At 38.8% G+C, this 22,727-nt stretch overlaps 1 protein-coding gene across 1 annotated transcript in view; it reads left to right on the plus strand.

Annotated features, from left to right (window-relative positions):
* LOC147334624 (uncharacterized) overlaps positions 1 to 22,727 on the plus strand; it is an 83,626-nt gene that overhangs the window by 38,084 nt on the left and 22,815 nt on the right. Inside the window, exons 21-26 of the mRNA XM_086285971.1 lie at positions 7,468 to 7,542; positions 9,560 to 9,652; positions 11,630 to 11,722; positions 18,208 to 18,282; positions 18,617 to 18,703; positions 20,249 to 20,347. Of these exons, the coding sequence (XP_086142097.1) occupies positions 7,468 to 7,542; positions 9,560 to 9,652; positions 11,630 to 11,722; positions 18,208 to 18,282; positions 18,617 to 18,703; positions 20,249 to 20,347 (522 nt within the window). The remainder of the gene's footprint in view (positions 1 to 7,467; positions 7,543 to 9,559; positions 9,653 to 11,629; positions 11,723 to 18,207; positions 18,283 to 18,616; positions 18,704 to 20,248; positions 20,348 to 22,727) is intronic.

Raw genomic sequence — 22,727 nt, forward strand, 5'->3', positions numbered from 1 at the left:
TTGCTGCTTATATCATCTATAATTTGTTGCTTGTCTGTCACATCTCCAAAGAGTTCCCATGATGTAAATCTGAGGCAATTAATTGTTTCCTTTATACTTATCAGTCACCCCTTGAGAAAGACCCATGGTGTCTATATACACCTTTGAGTCAGCCTCAAAGATGGGATATTAAAGATGGGATACACACAGTTCTCCTCTGGGGCAGCTTTGCTCTGAGCAGCCAGCAAATCTGTGCTAGGAGGTGAAGCTAATGTGGTTTAGATGTTGATGCTGTTGTTTCACATTCTGTTTAACTGCAGACTTTGCGACTGCATCCAGGCTATAGTTGACTAAAGAAACAGAATCATTGAGTTAATATGAACGTCACCTTTCCAATCAGCTGTAGTTTATGGGAGTAATAATTGAGTATGCAGCCACAAGTTTGTGATGTGAAGTGGATTTCCCCGAATCGGTTAAAAATGATTGTTTCCATAATGCAGCAAAATCATGCATCACCCCATGTGTTTATCTAGAGTGCTACCAGCTCAGCAACTTGACCTGGACAGTGAGATGATAATAAGCCTAATGCTAAGATGTTCTGTAACCGCTGTATATCCAGGACTTTGACAGGTGTCTAGGTGATGCTGAACCATCCAGATAAAAATAAAAACACCACTCAGCCAGCAGTGTGTCCTGTAGGTCAGTTTGGTTGAACAGATTTCAGAAAAAGCGGCTACAAAGTCATATGGTTCAAAATCTGCTTCCACAGGGAAAACTGAAGCTGGCTCTTGGTATGGTACTTTTAACCTTTTAACTGTGACTTTTTTTCAATAATACAGTGTTATACCATAACCAACATGCAGCTAGTAAATACATAGTTTTTGCTCTACAATAGGGGTGGGGAACTGCAGAACTCAAGAGCTGGTGTCCTGCAGATTTTAAATCTCACCCTGGGTCAACACACCTGAATAAAATGATTACTTCTTTACCAGGACGCTGGAGAACAACAAGACATGTTGGCTGTGTCCCAATCCAGCGACTGCACGCTTTGGAGTACGTGCAGTTCGAAAATCTAAACCTAAAGTATGTATCAGCTGCTGATGATACATACTTTCACACATGGAAATCAAATGTGTGATAAGCTGCAGGATTCAAACACAAGTGTAACTTATAAATACATGTTCATACTTGTATTACACAATCAGAGAGAAAGAAACAGAGAGAGAGTGCAGGACAGACAGACAGACAGACAGGTGACAGTCTCAGGCAATGTTCCCTCTAATTCCCTGACCGATCCCTTGGACCACTGTAAGCGACATCAGACGTGTGCACTGTGGTCACGCCGGCATCTAATCCATCCAAGTTACATGGTTTATTAAAATAATCAAATTACAGCATTTAAATACTTTTAATTAACTGCTTTAACCCACTTACAATGAAGATGTAAAAAAAAAAAAATCTAGTCATTGACCTGTGTAGTATGTTAACACTATTGGAAGTAAAAATAATTTGAACTCCAATTTTGAAAACACAACTTCCTTTTTTTTTTTTTTCTTTTTTTTTATAAAGCTCTGACTTGTATTATGAGTATAAGTCTGTGGTCTGGGAGAGAGACCTGTCTGCAAAATACAGTATATAATGACCAATGCTGGGCAATTAATTATATAGTTACTTCTTCAAAAAAAGTAACTCAGTTTGGCAAACAACAAAGTTTTTTGCAGCTATATTTTTTAAATGCAGCCAAGGTGTTTTTAAATAAACATTTCAAAATATTTACAGAACAATCAGCTGTTCTGTGTCAAATCTGATGCCACACAAATTATTTGTGCCACTCCAAAAAATAATTTCTGTCCACTTTTTTTTTTTATACCTTGTGAAGCACTTTGTGATCTTTTATCTAGATGTGCTATATAAATAAAATTTTACTTACTTACTTACTTACTATGAGATAAAGGAGAACAACAGTCTGATACCTGCAGGCCTGACAACAGGAGATGTATCACTGCTGTAACATTCAGCAGTCGCCTCATTGTTCTGACACACACAACAAAACTACACTACACACTATCTACACAAGATTTGCGCTAAACGTCTCAAATCTCTCACATCTCAAAGCACCGCCGTCACTCCTAAAACTTCCCCCCGTTTCTTAACAACTAGATGCCACATTGCCATATCATTGTTTGATTGGTCGACATAGTACTTTTTTGCACGAATAGGAAAGGGAGAGGGGGGTGGAGTTTGTTTTTGCTCACAGGCGGAGAGCGCTTTCAAGCCTTTTTTCTTATAAAACGCCGTTTTTACCGTTTCTTCCGCAGTAAATATAAACAACAATAGTATTCAGCAAGGAAACCAAACATTGCAGATATTTTTATCATAACTCTGGTTTTACATGGCCCATCAACACAATTTAAAAACTGCTATAAAGTCCACACTTTCTCCGTCAATTGTTCCTCGGTCCTGCTCACATAAGGACGCTGTCATAGCCTGTCAACGACGTTGATTAGCTGCGTATATACGAATGTAAATCGCATTATTGGCTGGACTATGGGATAAGGTGGCATCGTTCTAATCCCATACGGGAGCAGCCAGTCACTTACTGACTAACACTGCAAAACAGAATTGTTAAAGTATTAATTTTAATTTCAATTCAGGTTAGATTTGTTTTGTGCACAATGCAGATTTTCTGTGCGCAGAGATCATGCTAGCAGTGCGCAATTGCACACGTGCGCAGCTTAGAGGGAACATTGGTCTCAGGTGTATACACTGCTACAAAACAGCACAAGAGAAGGAGGATTTAGTGTTTATGTTATTACGAGTGCTAAACAAGAAGAGTTCCCAGATGGTACAGTGGATACATGTGTGACTCCTGTGATTAAAGCATCTTTCTTTTAGCTTAACGAGTGAACCGTCAGCTCGTTCAAACACACTTTAAAGTCCGTTTGGCTCGACGCCATCGAACAGAGGCAGCAATATAACATAGCTAACATTAACAGTGCAGTGAATCCTGCTTGTGCTGTGATATTCAGGACTGCAAACCGAGCAGCATCACTGACTTTCAGCTTGTTGTTTTTGTGGATATATGACTGACTTTAATTATCCATAAAATCATCAGATTCTCTGCAAGATTAAAGTCAACTATCAAACGGCGTATATTTTAAAGCAAAGGCTTTAAAACCAAGTTAGTACTAACATCACTAATGTCACATAACATGTGACCAACATGTGGCCAACAGTAATGTTTTAATGTTCTTCATTATTAAACATTCGCACATAAATAAGTGACATAATATTCAGTACTTACTTTTGAAAGTTTACTCTTTGGCCGCTCCGCTACAGACATATTTTTCCGCAAAATTATCAACACCCACCGCTGCGCTATGAATTATGGGATATATGGGACCACGAAGTGCACACCGGACCACACTTCAAATTTGGGGAAAATCGACAACACATTTGGAGACTGCATTTGGAGTACACTTCGGATTGGGACAGCCGTCGTCGAGTCGCTGTGACGTAATAGGTCTAAAAATGCGTACTCCAGAGCGCGCGGTCGCTGGATTGGGATACAGCAACAGAGGAGGTAATCTAACCATTTAAATTAGCTGTGATAGGTCAAGGACACATCTAAAGCCTGCAGGACACCAGCTTCAGGCCTGGAGCCTCCCCACCCCTGCTCTACAAGGATCAGCTGAATGGCCCACAAGCTCATATGAAGATAGAACTGCCTTTTTAGCTGCTGCTGCTTGCAGGTAGAGGCTGGCTGGTAATGGCTGGTCTTTGCCATTCCCAACGCTTAGGGTTGCCACAAATGATTATTTTGATAGTCGACTAGTCACCGATTATTTTTGCGATTAGTCGACTAATAAGATCATGCATCCATTGGACGTAAAACGTACAGTTTATTGCACCAGCAGCATCTGCTCTTATATAACTATCATTAGCTTACAGCTTTAAGTGTTTAAGGTATGTGCTAACTAAAAATAAAGATAAGATGATAGTTTATTAAATTTTAATGAAATTTGCAGATTGTTTCGGTGAAGTTTAATGAACTCCTTGCTATCTAAAATATAACAGGACACCGGAGTATATTCTCGAGCATCTCACACTTCTGATAATCAGTTGTCTGCTTGACGTTTATTCGGCTGTGTAAAAACTATAACTTTAATCTCAGCAAAACCAATTTACCCAGGAACAAATAAAATACTGAAAAAAGCCAAACAATAACATTTTTAACTTATCTAAGTGATTTATAATAAATGTTTAACCTGAGTAGCCAAAGACGGCGGGGGGTTTGAAAACGATTTGCCGGGAGTCCGGTGTTCTCACGGCTCTAGTGAGCCTTGAACCCCGGCTAACTATCGAGTTAGTGGGTAACAGACGTCTCGGAGCACTTTTGAAAATATGTGATGTCTTGATAAACTGAGCAGATATTTAAGGTTTACACAGCTACATTCTCACCTGAAAACATGTTAAACATTTATTTTGTGACCCAGAAAGAATAATAAGAGTAATATTAAAACTAACTAGCTGCTGCCATTGTTGGAAACTGAGCTGGGCTGCCCTATGAATTCTTCTGGGACACAGCTTCTTCTTCTTCGGGGTTTAACGGCAGCTGGCATCCATGCAGTGCTGCCATCTTCTGTTTCAGTCTGTTATTACACTCTTAAATCCTGCTACTTATTCCTTCAAACGACGCGTCGACTATTAATTCAGTCGTCGGCGATTTTGATAGTCGATGTAATCGTGACTAGTCGACTAATTGTGGCAGCCCTACCCATGCTACTGCAATTTTTTTTAAAAAGAAGAAAAAAAAAAAGAATCCACCCTTTTGTCCATTGTCTGGGTGAATGGTTTATCAGTATAGGGCCATCCTAAAGTAGGTGCAGTCTGTAGTGTCAGTTTTAAGTCAGTCAAAGCTTTCTCTGTGTTGTTAGAGAGAGGGACTTACCATCTAATGTGACCCTGTGTCACTGAAAAGTGATTTTTCTCAAAGCCCATTATAATTTGGAGAGGCTTTCCCTGTGACTGTTCTCAGTGAGGTATTTCGTATCGCTTTAGTTTCAATCTTGAAGGCCTGTTTAGAAGGAGAACAGGTCACAAAATCACTGACAAATGCAAAAATGTCAATCCTCCAGAGGAATGACTGCTAACAGCTTTTCTTTAAGCGAAGTGTTGAAAAACGTGGGGGCTGATTTGGGCTCATTGCACAATGAATATAGTTTTTAAATTTTTTTACATTTTTAAAGTTTTTAAATAGAAGGCAAACAAAAGTGACGAGCAGGATCAACTTTTAAACTGAAAAATAGGCAGATCAGATCAGATCAGATCAGATCAGGCAGATCATTCACAGAGAAGTTTTTGCTTTCTGGTGGAACTTGAGGTGCTATGGCATGTATTGCTGCATTCACTGCTTGTAACTTAAATGGATACTGATGCTTAAATGTTATCACATCTTATTCCCCCCGCATCATATTTACTATTTGCCCACAAGTGCTCTGTGATATCACCCAATGTTAATTTATCCACACATTTTATTGCTGCAATATTTCACCGTGTTTGGTTTTCATAAACTGGACATTTGAACTAGTTAATATAATACTTCTGTTTTGGACTTTAAGCTCCCCATATTGTTCACTTTAATCTCATCTAGTGTCTACTGTGAATTCATCCCCATTAAGTCATCACTTATGCAGCCCACAATGTTGTTAACACGCATCTACCCTCTGGCGATCAGCCCAAACCAGCTGTGTTTACAGAATATTTGTCTGTTGAAAATAATTTGAGCTTCTAAACCTAAAACTGATTTTCTGAGATTTATGAAAAGAAAGTTCAAACCTTTGCAAAGGGATGAGTACAGCATGAACAGGGTTGGTACAAGCACTTATAAATAGTAACATCTCCTTATGGCAATTGTATGGATACAGTTTTTCTCTTCATTATGAACAGTTTATATGTTTTTTCTTAAATTTTCACTCATTCTTTTTTTCAAAAACTTAAAGCTACAAACCAACAGTACACTCAAGTTAAATGAAATCAAACACAAATTTCCTGTAACTGTAAAAGAGGATAAAACACTGAATGCTGAAAAATAGAAAAAGTATCTCATTTTTTGTATTTTTTGTCATTTAAGTATTTATTGTCATTGTCAGAGAACAATGAAATTGCGTTTGGGGCTTCCATACAACCCGTAAATAAAATAATGAAGAAAATAATAAATACCCCTTAAAACCCAAGTGTAAATATTTAACCCAGTGTGACTCCAGTGCAATAAGACAATCCTTAGCAACAACATAAGAACATGACAAGTAATGTTCATAAGAAATTCAGACAAAGACCTGAGAAACATGACAAAGTACAACAATGCAACCCATTCAATATTATTGTACTGTGAGATATGATGTCAGATATGATAGTTATCTATTTAAGAAAGAGGGGGGGGAGGGCAGGAGGGGGAAGAGAATAAAGATATGATGCACCAATGCAGACCAGTTCATTGCTATTAAGAAGTTGGATATGGTTATTGTCCGTGAGAGGGGGGCAGAGAGTTCAGGAGCCTCACAGCCTGTGGATACAGGCTGTTGGCCAGTCTGGATGTTCTGGCCTGTATAGACCTGTACCTTCTCCCTGAGGGCAGCAGATGGAAAAGGTGGCGCGCAGGGTGATGTTGGTCCCGCAGGATACTGTGCACCCTCCTCAGACAGCGAGTGGGGAAGATATTACTAATCTCTGGCAGACTTGTTCCAATAATTCTGCCAGCTTCTTTCACCACCCGCTGGAGTGCTTGCTGATCGGCCTTGGTGCAGCTGGGGAACCACACTAGAAATCCATACGTCAGAACGCTGCTGATGGCACAGTTGTAGAAGTTCAACATCAGAGATCTGGGAATGTGTGCGCTCCGCATCAAATCAGAGTAGATGATGACATAGATGCATATTTAGTTAGGGGTTGGTGCTGGTGGTGGTGGTGGTGGTGGGGGGGGGGGGTCTGTTAAATTGACACCTTAAATAAAGTCCAGGCCTTTCATCTGTTTAATTGATGATGTCATACCCGAGGAATTGTCCACACCTATCCATCAAATAGCCTTTTAGTCATTTGTCCACTTCCCCTTGGTTCCTTTTAAAAAGAGGCTGTCACATGTGAAGAAAGTGTCCCTTCACCCGGTTAAGAGAAAGTCAACAGTCTTCAGTCGACCCAGGTGGCTTTCAAGGATGAGGACAAGGAGTTCCAACAGCAGTGCTGTTATCAGGGGAGATTTGTGTGACCTTGGCAGGCCTCCAGCTGGCTCCAGTGGGGTAGCCGCATGAGGGAAGATGGTGGTTGTTTTGGTTTAGTGTGAACAACTGCATACAGTTTTTTACAGTTAGTCTAATGTCTGTCACTGATCACCACAAAACATGTTGCTCACAGTGTGACGTTTCAGTAATTTTGTCACTTTTATAAACAAAGCACTGCAGAAATATCAACATCTTTCTTTCTTTCTGACAGATGATCAACTCTGAGAAGGAGAAGGATGAAATCGTTACGAAGTTGATGGAAACATTTCCTGCACTGGAATCAAAGGTCAGTGAAAGCATCTCTCAGCACACAGAGGTAAACATGGACATATGTGATGCTGTCATCCTCCCAATGATCACAGACCTGTGCACTTATATTCCTGCAGTTTTGGCAAGCAGCAGCTTTTTTGTAGAAGTAACTAGTAACTATAATTAATTTTTCAAAGTAACTTGCCCAACACTGGTCACCAGCTGCTCTGTGTTGGATGAAAAGTTATTTGTCTGGAAAAAGGAAAAAGGTTTATTATAATGGTTATTTCTCAGATAGCTGCGATATGAACTGTGGTCCATCCCAAGGCAGCTGCCTCGGTCCACTTCTCTATTCAGTTTCCATTAATGATCTGCCGTATGTCTTGGGCAAATCTCATCTTGTAATGTACTTCGATGTTTCCACCATGTTTTATTCAGCTAGTGAATTGACCAGCATATTACAAGAAGATTTGCTGAACGTGTTTTACTGGATAAGTAAAAATAACATGAGTTAATCTAAACCTAAATCTATGTTAATTGGAAGTAGACTGTGTTTAGTCAACAGTCCATAACTGATTCTTCATAGCTGAATCAGTATAAGAACAGGTCACCCAGATTAAACTAATTGGTGTTACTATAATCACCACCTCATGGTCTCAACATAGAGACTCTGTATTAAGAAAATGAGACAAGCCATAGCTGTGGTTAGGAAATGCTATTTCTATATCACTTCTCTGATCATGAAAGATGTTATAATGCATTAGTATTATCTCATCTTGAGTATTGTTCAATCATCTGGTCAGCAGTTAATAAGACACTTTAGCAGACTTCAGTTAGTCCAGAAAAAAGACAGCAACACTGTTAAACACATCACATTTTTTCTCTGTGTCATGATCCTGGGTCTTTTGACCCAGCGTTTTAAGTTTGAGTTTATTTTGTTCATTAGGTTATCTAAGTTCATTTGGTTATTAGACTCCTTGTGTTTTCGTCCCCTGTATTTAAGCTTCCCCTCACCCTTCGTGTTTCATGCTGCGTGTCTTATGTTATCAAGTTTGTATTATCATGTCTGTCTCATGTGTCCTGTTTTATTTTGAAGGAGTCGTGTGTTCTTTGTTCATTGTATTTAGTTTCACTTCCCTTGTCCTGTCATTAGGCTCATGTCAGTCAGCTGTTCCTCCATGTGTTCCCACTTCCCCTAATCACCTCCTGTGTATTTAAGTCCTCTGTTTTCAGTGTGTCATTGTCAGGTCGTCTGTTGTCCACGCCATGTTTCCCATGCCATGCCATGCCATGCCATGCCATGCCATGCCATGCCATGCCATGCCATGCCATGCCATGCCATGCCATGCCATGCTTCCAAGTTTCTTGTCTAGGTTTTTCTTATTGTTTGTTTAGATTCCCCAGTTTAGGTTTGTGTTGATTTTGCTTCAGTTGCCTTGCCCTTTGTTTGTACCTTTTCTACTAGCCATATTAAACGGCTCGCCTTTTGTTAACATTTCAAGTTCTGTTCCCTGTTCCTTGGCGTCTGCGTTTTGGGTCCTTTTTCAATTCATACAGTCTGCCCTCGCCAGACTGTGACACTCTGCTCAGCTGCAGTATCATATGAAATACACAATCATGCTACACAGTTTTTAACAAACTGCAATTTAGTAATTCTTTGATCCAAAAGCAATTTTTAAAAAAATTATTATATTGAGAGCATATTTTAAGAGGAATAAACTGTTTTATGCAATTAGAGAACTAGCTACTATTCCTAATTAAAAAAAAATCTATTTACACAGTTTTTAATTATTGTAAATATTGTAAGAGGGTTTTTGATTTTTATGCATTGTGCACGAGACCAGCAATCACTGTTGTGGAAGCTAATGGGTTATATATTATAGCTTATATATAAGTAAAAAATAAATAAAAACACTTAATGTTGTTAACATCATGCTACATCAGCTCCGTTATATTTACACAATACAGCTTTAATGTGACTCTAGTTGTGTTTCATTAGTGTTTCCTAAACATGAGAGTTTCTGCTCTTTCTTCATGTAACATTTCACCTGCAGTGGAAGAAGAATGATGATATCATCAAACAGCTCGTGCAGGTGAAACAAACAGCAGAAGACCTGAAGAAGAAGCTGGAGCCCCAAACTCATGAGGTTTGTCTTTCCATTTTTCTATAATTGAATAGAATAAAAGTGCACATCGGTATGTCTGTGAAGGTTCTCAGTCATCCAGGTCATCGTAGTCAAAGAAGCTTGCAAAGAAAAGCGTCTGGACTTCTTTAAGTTACTTGAAGACGTTTCACCTCTCATCCGAGAAGCTTCTTCAGTTCTAAGGTCAAATGGTGGAGAGTCCCAGATATAAACCTAGTGGGAGTAACCCCCCACAGAGGGACAAAAGGACCCCCTGATGATCCTCTAATCGCCTGAGACAAGGTGTGAAACTGGGTGTGGGTCCCAATCAGCCAGAGTTTCGGGTGAGTTCATTGTGAAACCTGGCCCCACCTTATCATGCGAATTCCTGAGATCAGATGGCCCAGGATGTGAGTGGGCGTTAAGGCGTCTGGGAAGGGATCTCAAAACTGGATTATAGATGGCAGAGAGTTGGTGTCGTAAACCCCCGCCTCTGTTCAAAGATGGTCTCTCACAGTGGACATAGATGGCTTCTTTCACTCCTCTTTCAAACCATCTGTCCTCTGTTCAAAATGTGAACATTGGCATCCTCGAAAGAGTGTCCTTTATCCTTAAGATGCAGATGGACTGCTGAGTCTTGTCCTGTGGAGGTGGCTCTTCTGTGTTGTGCCATGCGCTTGTGAAGTGGCTGTTTGGTCTCTCCAATGTAGAGGTCTGGGCATTCCTCGCTGCACTGTACAGCATACACCACATTGTTAAGTCTGTGTTTTGGCGTTTTGTCTTTCGGGTGAACCAGTTTTTGTCTGAGTGTGTTGCTGGATCTGAAATGCACCGGGATGTCATGCTTGGAGAAAAATCTCCTGAGTTTTTCTGATACACCGGCTACATAGGGGATGACAATGTTGTTGCGTCTGTCCTTCTTACCCTCCCTCGCTGGTGTCTGGTCTTCTTTTCTGTGCCTCTTTGCTGACTTTAAGAACGCCCATCAGTACTTACTCACCAGCAGACTTTACAGTATAAACGAAAAATAAACAAATTTAAATCTAAGGGTCTAAATATATCATCCATACATGATCTTGAGGCAGTCTACAACCAAACCTTAGTCAATGTCATGGTAAATTTTCTGTGGGAGGCAGAGTTGTGGACTCTCAGGCAAAACTGTGCTGGAAATAGTTTTATTGCTAAATTCCCAGAAAACAGGTGACGTGAACATGAACTGGGAACTAACTCTTTGAAATACTACTACAGAAACTTTCTAAACAGACAAGACACACAGCTAGACCGAACTCACAACACCAAATAGACAGAGACACAGACATTATATACACAAGAGGACATCAGGGCAGAGAGGAGACACCCGGGGAACACAGCTGGACATGATGCACACAGGACAGGAGACTGTCAGAAGAAAATGGGAAACATGAGTGAGACACACTGAGTGCAAATGAGACGGAGAGACGTGACTGGGGACCAGAAAGGCAAATAAGCATGGAGACAAGACTGAGACACAAATAACAAACAGAACTAGACACAAGAGGATGGGGAACACAGAGGGAGGGATTATTCTAACCTAAACACACTTAAAGCATAATATAAATGAAACCAACATAAAATATTCAAACATTATAAAGTCCAGAGACCTGGACCCACTGTGTCACTGACTCAGGACCATGACAGTCAAAGCAGAAACTTCACTTCTGGTGTTTGTGATCATGTAGAGGATCAGTTCTGTTTCAGCTTCTCATTAAACTAAAGCTGCTGCTTCACTTTACATACATGATTTGTTGGCTTTGTGTGATGGTGCTGCTGTCGTAGGCTGATGGAGAGGAGCAGACTCACTCCTGTGTAAAAGGATCGTTCCTGATCTGATTGTCATTCACATGTTAGAAGCAACAACTTTCAGTTTTCCAGTTTAGATTTCAATCTGGAAAGTCTCCTGTTGATCTCAGTAGAGAGCATTTCTTCCTTCTGCTCTTTCTTCATGTAACATTTCACCTGCAGTGGACGGAGAAAACTGAAACCATCCGTCAGCTCCAGCAGTTGGAACAAGCAGCAGAGATCCTGAAGATTCAGCTGGAGTCCAAAAATCAGCAGGTTTGTCTTTTCATCATAAATATTCTGAATTTGCTGACTCAGCTCTCTTTATGAATAAAATAATAGTCCAAATCAGTATTTACACACTAACAGACTATTTAGATAAATAAATAAAACTAAATGTAAAGGTCTAAAATATATTTTAAATATGGATTTGGAAGCTATGCATGCTGCTGTTGATCTCAGTAAATAAACAGTCACCTTCCTCCCTATTCAGGGATTTTTAGATGTTGATGAAAGAGGATGAAACAATGTACAATCAACTCCTCAGTTGTTTTCTCAAAATGTTTTCTAACTTTGATATGAAGAATCTATCAGAGCTTAATATTTGGTCTAATATAGATTTTTCTTGAACTGACAGCATTTTGTGTTGTTGAAATTTGAGTTTATTTTACATTAAATATTGATGTTATCACACACCTGATCAAATAGCACCAAGTGGAGGTGAGATTTAAAGCTTCTGTTTATTTTTACGTTTGATGTTATTAACTGTGTGTGAAGAGACAAAGAAAAGAGTGAGAATATTGCACATTCATTTCAGTAAAGATACAGTATCCTGTAAGAGCTGTGTTATGTTTAAATTCATCATTATTCTTTTAACCTTATATCGGCAGCAATAATAAAATTTCTTTCCACTATGTTTTTATTTATTGTTCTGATTACAGTTCATAGGCTGAAGCACCAACCCTCAGCAGTTTTGGTTGAGTTTAGTTTTTATGAGTTTGTGACTTTACATAATTTAGATTCTTTACATTTTATCATTTATTTATTTCTATAGCACATTTCATTACAACATCAATGTTGATCAAAGTGCTTTACAAAAATACAAAATGACTAGTAAAATAGCTTATAATATTAGTTCCAAACATCAAATACCAAATAACTCTCATACTCTATTAAAAGCCAGTGAATATAAATGTGTTTTAAGATAAGATTTAAAAGATTGACAGTAGGAGTCTGTCTGATGTGTAGGCGTCGATTATTCCACAGTTTAGGAGCTACGACCCCAAACGCTCAATCACCTCTGTGAACCAGCTTTGACCTTTGTATGGCTAAAAGCAAAAGATCATTTGATCTTAGAGACCTAGAAGGTGGTCAGACAAATACCTGAGAGCCTGTCCCTTCAGGGCTTTGTAAGTTAACAATACAATTTTAAAATGAATTCTGAAGTGTGTGTGTGTGCCAGTGAAGAGAGGCAAGCAATGTGTAGTTCGTGTCAGAAGACGAGCTGCAGCATTTTGGACCAACTGCAGTTTTACAAGGCAGCTCTGGTCAACTCCAACATATAAGGAGTTACAATAGTCCAGCTGGGATGTAATAAAAGCATGGATCGCCTTTTCAAAGTTTGTAAAAGATAAAAATTATTTCAGAGATAGATATAAGGTTGGAAAAAGACCGCTGGGCTAATCTGTTTTTTTCAAATGCGAACTTTCTGTCAATTATAACCCCCACATTTTTGGCATGCAATTTAATAAAAGGCTCAATACTGTGCAGGTTAACAAGAGACGTGCTGGGATTGCAACTTGATCCAAAAGTTATCACTTTGGTTTTGTTCTTATTAAAGTTAGAAGACATCCAGGCTTTAACTTCACCAAGACACTGAAGTAAGGGTTCAGGTAGGGCAGAACAGTTTCTGTTCAGTTGAAGACAGATCTGAGTGTCATTGGCATATGAATGGAAACATGTTATATTTTCCAAAAAATAGACCTGGAAGCAGCACATAAATAGATAATAAAATTGGCCACCACAAGTAAGGGGAGCTGAGGAAGAGATAAAATCTCCAAAGCTCACAGAGAAAGTCCTGTCAGACAGGTAAGACCTGAACCAATCTGATGGAATGACCTTGATGCTGCAATGCTCCAATCATGAGATGGAGATGCTGTGGTCAACAGTATCAAAGGCAGCGGTCAGATCCAAAAGCAAAAACAGAGCTGAGTCTCCTGAGTCAGTGGCTAATAAAAGATCACTAAGAAGTTTTAAAATTGTAGTTTCAGTGCTGTGAAGAGGATTTAAACCAGACTGAAACCTCTCAAGAACATAGTGTCCATTTACAAAAGATTGCAGCTGAACAAATACAATCTTTCCCAAAATTTTTGATAGAAAAGGAAGATTTGAAATAGGCCTGAAATTTGGGAGAGAAGGGGACTCGAGATTAGGTTTTTTAAAAAAAGATATTTAAATTAAGACTGAAGGTAAAGGTTCCGTAAAACAGCTGGACACACCAGCTCCCTGCCAGGCTTCTATCACAAGGATTAAATGCAGTTCCTGATTAGTGAAGAAGTCCTTAAGAAGGAAACTTTTGTTTGTTAGTGATCGAGCACTAAAGACTTATCCTCCAATTCAATTCAATTTTATTTATATAGCGCCAAATCACAACAAAAGTCACCTCAAGGCGCTTTATATTGTACAGTAGATACAGAGAAAAACCCAACAATCATATGACCCCCTATAGGGATGGGTATTGATAAGATTTTCACGATTCCGATTCCATTTTCGATTCTGTTTAACGATTCGATTCTTTATCGATTCTTTTTTTTTCTTTTTTTAAAGGAGAACACTAAGGTCGATTAGCTTAGAACTTTGTTTTATATCTTCTCTTTGAACAAGATAGAAATTTAGGAGTAACATGGCCTTACAAACCCAGCAGTGATCTTAAGAGATCCACAGCCTACAGCTCCCCGGGGAAAAAAATTGTAAATGTAAAATAATAAAATAAATATTCTTCTGTAGCAATAACAAAGTATAACATAAATTATTATGTAGCAATTACACAAGAATATCCAGTAATGTCCCTGCCAACAATTAAACACATTCACTTACCGTAAATCTGCTGTGGCAAATGGGTGCAAGCCTTTGACCACAAACTTAGTCACTGCTCGGTAACATTAGTCTATCCTGGCTTGAAAGGAGACGCTACCGGTAGACTGCAGCGAGAACTGCCAGCGACTGAGCCAGACTCTGTCTGTCTCTCTCATCATGGTCACCTAAACGCACAGTAATGGCAGGTTTTGTAATAAGGCAGATCGCGCTAACATAATATGCACTGTTAGTTGATTATTTACCTGCCGCATTAACGGGAGAGGACGTGCAAACGTTACCGCTGCTGCTGGGTTGAGATTCACGAGTCCGGAGAGGAATTAAAAACACGACATTCATTTAAGGTTATCACGTGTTTTGTGAGCAAATGCTTTTGCATGTTCGTAGTGTTTCCTTAAATTAAATATCTACTTTGCAAGTATTGCAAGTTGCCCTGTTGTCATCCGTTCTCGTAAAGTATAATCAAACTTTTGAGCATTTGAGCTGCTTAGGCGCCGTGTTTCCTGCCAGGTAAATGACGCTCTGCAACCCATATGGAAAAGATATATATATAAATCTTATAAAGTTTGTATCTGTCTTGTGTGAAACTTGTATGAAAAGCATATAAGAGTGAAAACAGATATAAGATCCCTTGAAAAATGATATAATGAAACTTGTATGTTTTGGATACTTACTAAAACAATATATGAAAGTAATGAGAAAGTGGCCACTTTCATGAGTAAATCATGTAAGCCTTATGTGATTTACTCATGAAAGTGGCCACTGTCATGAGTAATCACATATAACTTGTTACTATTTCTTTTCCATATGGGAATCATTTGCAAAAATGGCAAACAATTCCAAGGAATTGAAACAGTGGGAACCGGTTCTCAACAAGAACCGGTTTTCGATACCCATCCCTAACCCCCTATGAGCAAACACTTTGGTGACAGTGGGAAGGAAAAACTCCCTTTTAACAGGAAGAAACCTCCGGCAGAACCAGGGGCGGTCATCTGCTGCGACCGGTTGGGGTGAGAGAAGGAAGACAGGATAAAGACATGCTGTGGAAGAGAGACAGAGGTTAATAACAGATATGATTCAAAGCAGAGAGGTCTATTAACACATAGTGAGTGAGAAAGGTGACTGGAAAGGAAAAACTCAATGCATCATGGGAATCCCCCGGCAGCCTACATCTATTGCAGCATAACTAAGGGAGGATTCAGGGTCACCTGGTCCAGCCCTAACTATATGCTTTAGTAAAAAGGAAAGTTTTAAGCCTAATCTTAAAAGTAGAGATAGTGTCTGTCTCCCGAATCCAAACTGAAAGCTGGTTCCACAGAAGAGGGGCCTGAAAACTGAAGGCTCTCCCTCCCATTCTACTTTTAAATACTCTAGGAACAACAAGTAGGCCTGCAGAGCGAGAGCGAAGTGCTCTAATAGGGTGATATGGTGCTACAAGGTCATTAAGATAAGATGGGGCCTGATTATTTAAGACCTGGTATGTGAGGAGCAGGATTTTGAATTCAATTCTGGATTTAACAGGAAGCCAATTAAGAGAAACCAAAACAGGAGAAATATGCTCTCTCTTTCTAGTCCCTGTCAGGACTCTTGCTGCAGCATTTTGGATTAGCTGAAGGCTTTTCAGTGAGTTTTTGGACTTCCTGATAATAATGAATTACAGTCGTCCAGCCTGGAAGTAATAAATGCATGAACTAGTTTTTCAGCGTCACTCTGAGACAGGATATTTCTAATTTTAGAGATGTTGCGCAAATGGAAGAAAGCAGTCTTACATATTTGTTTAATATGTGCGTTGAAGGACATGTCCTGGTCAAAAATGACTCCAAGGTTCCTCACAGCGTTACTGGAGGCCAAGGTAATGCCATCCAGGGTAAGAATCTGGTTAGATACCATATTTCTAAGATTTTCAGGGCCGAGTACAATAACCTCAGTTTTATCTGAATTAAGAAGCAGAAAGTTAGCAGCCATCCAGGTCTTTATGTCTTTAAGACATTCCTGCAGTTTAACTAATTGGTGTGTGTCATCTGGCTTCATGGACAGATAGAGCTGGGTGTCATCAGCATAGCAGTGAAAATGTATGCTATGTCTTCTAATGATACTGCCTAAGGGAAGCATGTATAATGTAAACAGAATCCTTAGTAATACCAACGGCCAATGTGGGTGCTCGACCTATCGGCCGTAGGTTCTGAGGGTTTACTTCACCTGAGCGAAGATGGGGAGAGCGCTTGGCGTGAGGTTATTGTAATAAACCCAACAAGAGGTGTAAGCCATATACATATACTACCAGTAGTTGACGCGGTCAAATCCAGTCAGGATAGCGTGAGGCGTTTTTGCAAATCATGCCAAGGAAGCCTTCATTCTCACTAATAAGCCAATGCATTTCCCACGGCGTCTATGATGCCCTCTCAGTTGAAGTACAACAGAGACCAGCTGGAACTCCTGACAGGAATTGTGGGGAGAAGGTTCCCTGATATCTACGACTGCAATAAACAGGTTTTAAATGAGAAGATATTTTAGCCAGGGGTGTTTGGCAATTATATACAAGCAGGAAGTTGGAATTTTTAAGACAAATAAATAAAATAAAACACTAGTACAAACAGAGTCAGATGGCAGGCCGTTGTGGAGCAGGGAAATTATTTTACTGCTATTGTTAAATAATTATCATCATCACCATTGCGTTAATAAATATAATCTGTAGTTTATATTGCATTCAGAGGTTTAAACAGTGTGTGTCTTTCAGAAAGACTAAGTTGCAGGCTGACAGGAAGTTGCAGAGAGTTTGCAGAAGTGAAAGTTATTTTGAGGAGCAGGCTAGACGAGGCTATTTTAATTGCTAGGTCATTCAAAAGATTCTGTTATACTTTTATATTCTTGTATCAAGCTTTAGTAGAGGTTCTTGATTAAAACATTTATTTAGTAAAAGTCATATCCATAGTTTCAGTTCGATTATTACATATACGAGAGTGGTTTCTGTCTCTCTGTCTGGTTAGAGGTCAGGAGCTAGTCGGCGAGGTGAAACAGGGTGCAATTGTGGTTAGCACACAGACACACACACACACACACAGAGAATCATTTAGAGGGGAAAGTTTAATTATGTTTTGCTGGGGTTGCAAAAGAGCAGTTTGTCTCAGAACTGCTGCTGAGGTGTCAAGATGACAAGCGAGCATCCGGCAGTGACAGGATGCACCTGTTATGAAGATAGAAGACGATGTTCTTTTAAACTGTGTTAAAAGTCATTGTGGTTTTGATTTGACGTATGTATAAAATGTGTTTGTGACGTATGAAGGGGCGTCAGTAATTCAAACCCTGATGCTATAAAAATCTGTGTATGCTTTGAGTAAGTCGAAGACCAATTCCTGTCTTCCCACACGTGTGTATTCATTAAAATCATTGTTTGACCAAGATCTTCTGGACCATGGTGGTTTGTACTCTCCTTCCTCAATTTTTGAACCTTAACACCGTACACACTGACGCAATCTTGGTTTCTCTTAGACAAAGTAGAGAAATTTTATTCTATACAGTGTGTATCATTAAAAACATAGAAAACCACCAATCAGACTGAGTACGGTTGGAAACATGTTGCTCACAGTGTGAAGCTTCAATAATTTTATCACTTTTACAAACAAAGCACTCCACAAACATTAACATCTGTCTGTCTTTTTTTCTGACAGATGATCAAATCTGAGAGGGAGAAGGATGAATTCATTCAGAAGCTGATAGAAATATTTCCTACACTGGACTCAAAGGTCAGTGAAAGCATCTCTCAGCACACAGAGGTAAACATGGACACATGTGATGCTGTCATCCTCCCAATGATCACAGACCTGTGCACTTATATTCCTGCAGTTTTGTCCAGCAGCAGTTTCTGTGTCATTAACCAAACACAACTTTGAAATCCTACCACTGCAAGATTGTTGACTTCATCCCACAACACTTAATGTTGTTAGCATCATGCTACATCAGCTCCCTTATATTTACATCATACAGCTTTAATGTGACTCTGGTTGTGTTTCATTATTGTGTCTTTAACATGAACATTTCTTCCTTCTGCTCTTTCTTCATGTAACATTTCTCCTGCAGTGGAAGAAGAATACTGAAATGATCTATCAGCTTCAGGAGGTGAAAGAAACAGCAGAGAAACTGGAGCAGCTGGAGAAGAAGAATCAGGTTTGTGTTTCCATTATAAACATTTTGAATTTACTGACCCAACTCTCTTTATGAATAGAATAATTGCACACATCAATATTTACTCACCATCAGACTGTACATTATAAATGAATCAATAAATCAAAATCTTAGCATCTCAATTATGAAAAAAAAGTCCCAGATATATACATGTAAGAATATAAGAAAAAACAGTGTGCATGCATAATCCTAAAAGGTTAATTCTGTTCATCTGGACGTAACGTTTTCAGTGGGAGAAACGTTTTGTCACTCATCCAAATAGAGCACTGTCAGTTTCAGCTGACTGCAGGTTTCCCCAACCTTATAAACCGTAGATTTACATAATTACTTAAACAAACTCAGCAGCACTGATGAACAATGGCCTGTGCGTGCATATTATTAGTAAGTAAAAAGTAAAAGCTGGTTTTAGTTTTAGAGACTCTACATTGAAACTAAGGTATTTCCTTAGTGTTATTTACAAATATTAATTGACGTTTTCCAGCTTATATTTACATAATACAGCTTTTATTTCCATCTTTATTTAAATCCTATTGTGGTATTAATATTGTGTCTTAAACATGAACATTTCTTCCATCTGCTCTTTCTTCATATAACATTTCAGGGTAAGACAGATAGTGAAATCATCAAACAGCTCCCGCAGAACAAAAAAACAGCAGAGAAGCTGAAGCAGCTTCGGGTTTGTCTTTCTGTTATAAACATTCTGAATTTACTGAACTCTATTTATGAATGGAATAACTGCACATATTAATATTTACTCACCGTTAGACTCTTTAATATAAATGAATAAATTTATATTAGATTTAAATCATCTGGACGCAGCGTTTTTGTCACGGTTCTAGGTCCGTTGGACCCAGTATTTTGAGTTTGTTTTGGTTTAATTTTGCATCATGGATTGTTTTCTCTTTTTTCTCTTGTGGTGGTTATTATTAATATTATTATTATTAGAGTTTCTGTTATCCATGTTTTAGGAATTGTGGTTTCATGTATAGTTCAGTTCCATGTGTCATTTTCTGTCTCTGTGTTTTGTCCGTGTCTCTGAGTGGTGATTCATGTTTCCTGTTTTATTGTGAAAGTCTTTGTCTTATGTTAGTGTGTGCAGCTTTGTTTCCCCTGTCTCGTTAGCCCTGATCTCTCCCAGCTGTGTCTCCCTCCTGTTGCCGATACCCTGTGTATATAAGCCCTGTGTTTTCCCATGCTCGGTGTCGCGTCGTACCATCAGATTATACCTGTGTGTTTCGGGTCTCCATATTCCATGTTCACTTCATGTTTTGCTTTCGTACCAGCAATAAAGCTGAGGTCTTTGAGTTTCAAGTTAGTGTCTGAGTCCTGCGTTTGGATCCTCCTCTCCGCCTGCCCGCACACAGAGCCCTGACAGTTTTATAATATAAAACACTAAATCATTAAATCGGCAGCACTGATGAACAATATTTACATAATACAGCTTTTATTTGACTCTGGTTGTGTTATCATTATTGTCTTAAACATGATTGTTTCTTTCTTCTGCTCTTTCCTCATGTAACATTTCAGCTCCAGGGTGAGACAGATAGTAAAATCATCAAACAGCTCCAGGGGGCGAAAGACACAGCAGAGAATCTGAAGAATCAGCTGGAGTCCAAAAATTGGGAGGTTTGTGTTTCCTTTATACTCAATGAGAATTTGCTGACTCGGCTCTCTTTGGTAATACAGAATAGAACAGAATAGCCACATTATTGTCATTCAGAACATATACAGTTAGTGTCAGTATTTACATCAAATTGTACAATATAAATACACATTACCCCACCACACACTGATTTATTATTATTATTATTATTATTATTATTATTATTATTGAGTCCAGTTAGAGAGAACTTCTTGATGCAAAGATCCAGATGATCATAATGTCTCATTATTTACCCTTGGTCTTTAGGTGTTTTTATAAATAAAGTTTATTATTATTATTATTATTTAGTGTAAACACACAGTCATAGATAAAAGGAAACCTCTGTTCAGTTTTTGGATTTTGGTTTATCGTTGGCTGATCTGTCATTATGGAAACTGTATCATTTCAACAGTGACAGTTTATTATATTAACAGATAATATGTGTCATAAAAAAATCCCAACAATTACAACAACAAAATTTCAACAATTATAACAAAGTTAGACGGTGCATAAATTTAGGAGCCCCAACAGAGATATTACATCAACACTTCATTGAGCTTCATTTGCAAATATAACTCAAGACACCTCGGATTGTCTTTGATGAGTGTCTGGATCTTAGATGAAGCCATGTTTGATCCTTCTTCCATACAAAAAAGCAAAAAAGCATCAACAGCCTGCTTCAAATCATCCCACAAAATTTCAATGACATCCAAGTCAGGGGAATGTGGTGTTATTCTTCCACAGCACAGTTTCAATCTGTCTCATCTAAATGAGCTTTTATACAACGAGCGGTTCTGTTTGTGGTGTGAGTGCAGAAAGGCCTTTTTTCATTACCCTCCCATACATATGTACAAATACACATCTTCAGCAAGATGCTCTGCAGGGTTTTGGAGGTGATTCATTCTGACAGTCCGCTGCATATGCAGCTCCTGTACTTTTCTTGGCCTGACCTGAGTTCAACCACAGCTGTGCCTGTGCTCTTCTATTTCCTGGTTACTGTCCTTATAGTTGAAACTGAGTTCAAACCTCTGAGAGATCTTTTTGCAGCCTTCCCCTGAACCACAGTACTGACAATCTTTGTTTTCAGATCTTTTGAGAATTACTTTGAGAATCCAGTTCTGTCAGTGTTCAGTGTCAAAGAGAAGCACAACTTTAAAGTTTCCAATTTAAATAGATTTTCTTATGATTGGACATGCCTAATTTAGTTTTGCAAGTAATCAGTATTGAACAATCAGTGAAATTACAACGATACCCAAATTGTTGCACAGCCAGTTTTTACAACTAACTCCATTCTGTACGTCTAAATACTGCTTCACTAAAATTAGATGTTTGTGAAACCCCCAGTACTCAGATGTAGGAAATGAGGAGTAAATGAAATACATGCCACTGTTATCTTTTTGTTGAATGAAGAGTGAATTTTTATGCAGGGAGAGATGTTCCCAGATGTTTTCATACGATTGTTTATTTCAAAACCTTTTAACAAATAATTCAAAAACAGTTTTTGGTGACACAACATAAAACTGAACAGATATGTATGTGTGCCTGCTGAAATTCTCACCATATAAATATGAAAACTGCCCACATTTAGATTAAGTGCTTAACTTCAGAAAAATTAAAGAGATAAAACGCTTGAATTGTTCCTTTTCGGTTTAAATCCCGACTGAATAGTCTCAACTTTACAGAGAAATCTCAACACTGGGTCCAGACCCGTTCTACCTGATGTCTGATGTAGAGGATAAGCTCTGTTCCAGCTTTTCATTAAGACAAAAAGTGGAAATTATGATGCTGATATGATTTCTTTGATGTGACCAACCTGCTAATTTTTCACAAGAAACAAGAAACGCAAGTTAAAAAATACCCCATAGCACCGTAGTGTTAGCCCCAGTACTCATATTTAAATAAAGTCATTGATTAATGAAATGATTTATGTAAATTGGATTAGTGTAAGAAAATTGATAGATGGGAAGTTTTTAATTAAATCATTTTTATTAAAATTCAAATCCATGAGTAAAATTTCAAATACTTGGCAGGATGCTGGACGGGCTCGGCCGAACCCCCAGCAGACACTGGAAAAGGCTGCACCAACTGTCCAGTGACCCCCATGGTAGCTGCAACAGGCTCTTCGGGGGGTCCAGAGCAAACTGAGTCCTCCAACTCAGCCTCTGCATTCAACCTGGCCTGGGTCTCAGTCCTACAGGGGCTTAGCTGTGCCTCATGGCATAGCATCTCCAGTGCAAACATTCTTATAATTTGACTTCTTGGAAGCATAGTTCGTAGCATGATCGACACACAGAGATGCTAGATAGTTCTGCAAGAGAATAAGATGATCTGTGGAAGACTTGGCTAGCAAATTCCCAGTCTTAC

This window comes from Aulonocara sp. 'chitande type north' Nkhata Bay, linkage group LG3 (genome assembly GCF_057382095.1).
Source record: "Aulonocara sp. 'chitande type north' Nkhata Bay isolate Kocher_YH1m ecotype deep benthic linkage group LG3, A_spYH_male_GT1.1, whole genome shotgun sequence".
NCBI classification, from domain to species: domain Eukaryota; kingdom Metazoa; phylum Chordata; class Actinopteri; order Cichliformes; family Cichlidae; genus Aulonocara; species Aulonocara sp. 'chitande type north' Nkhata Bay.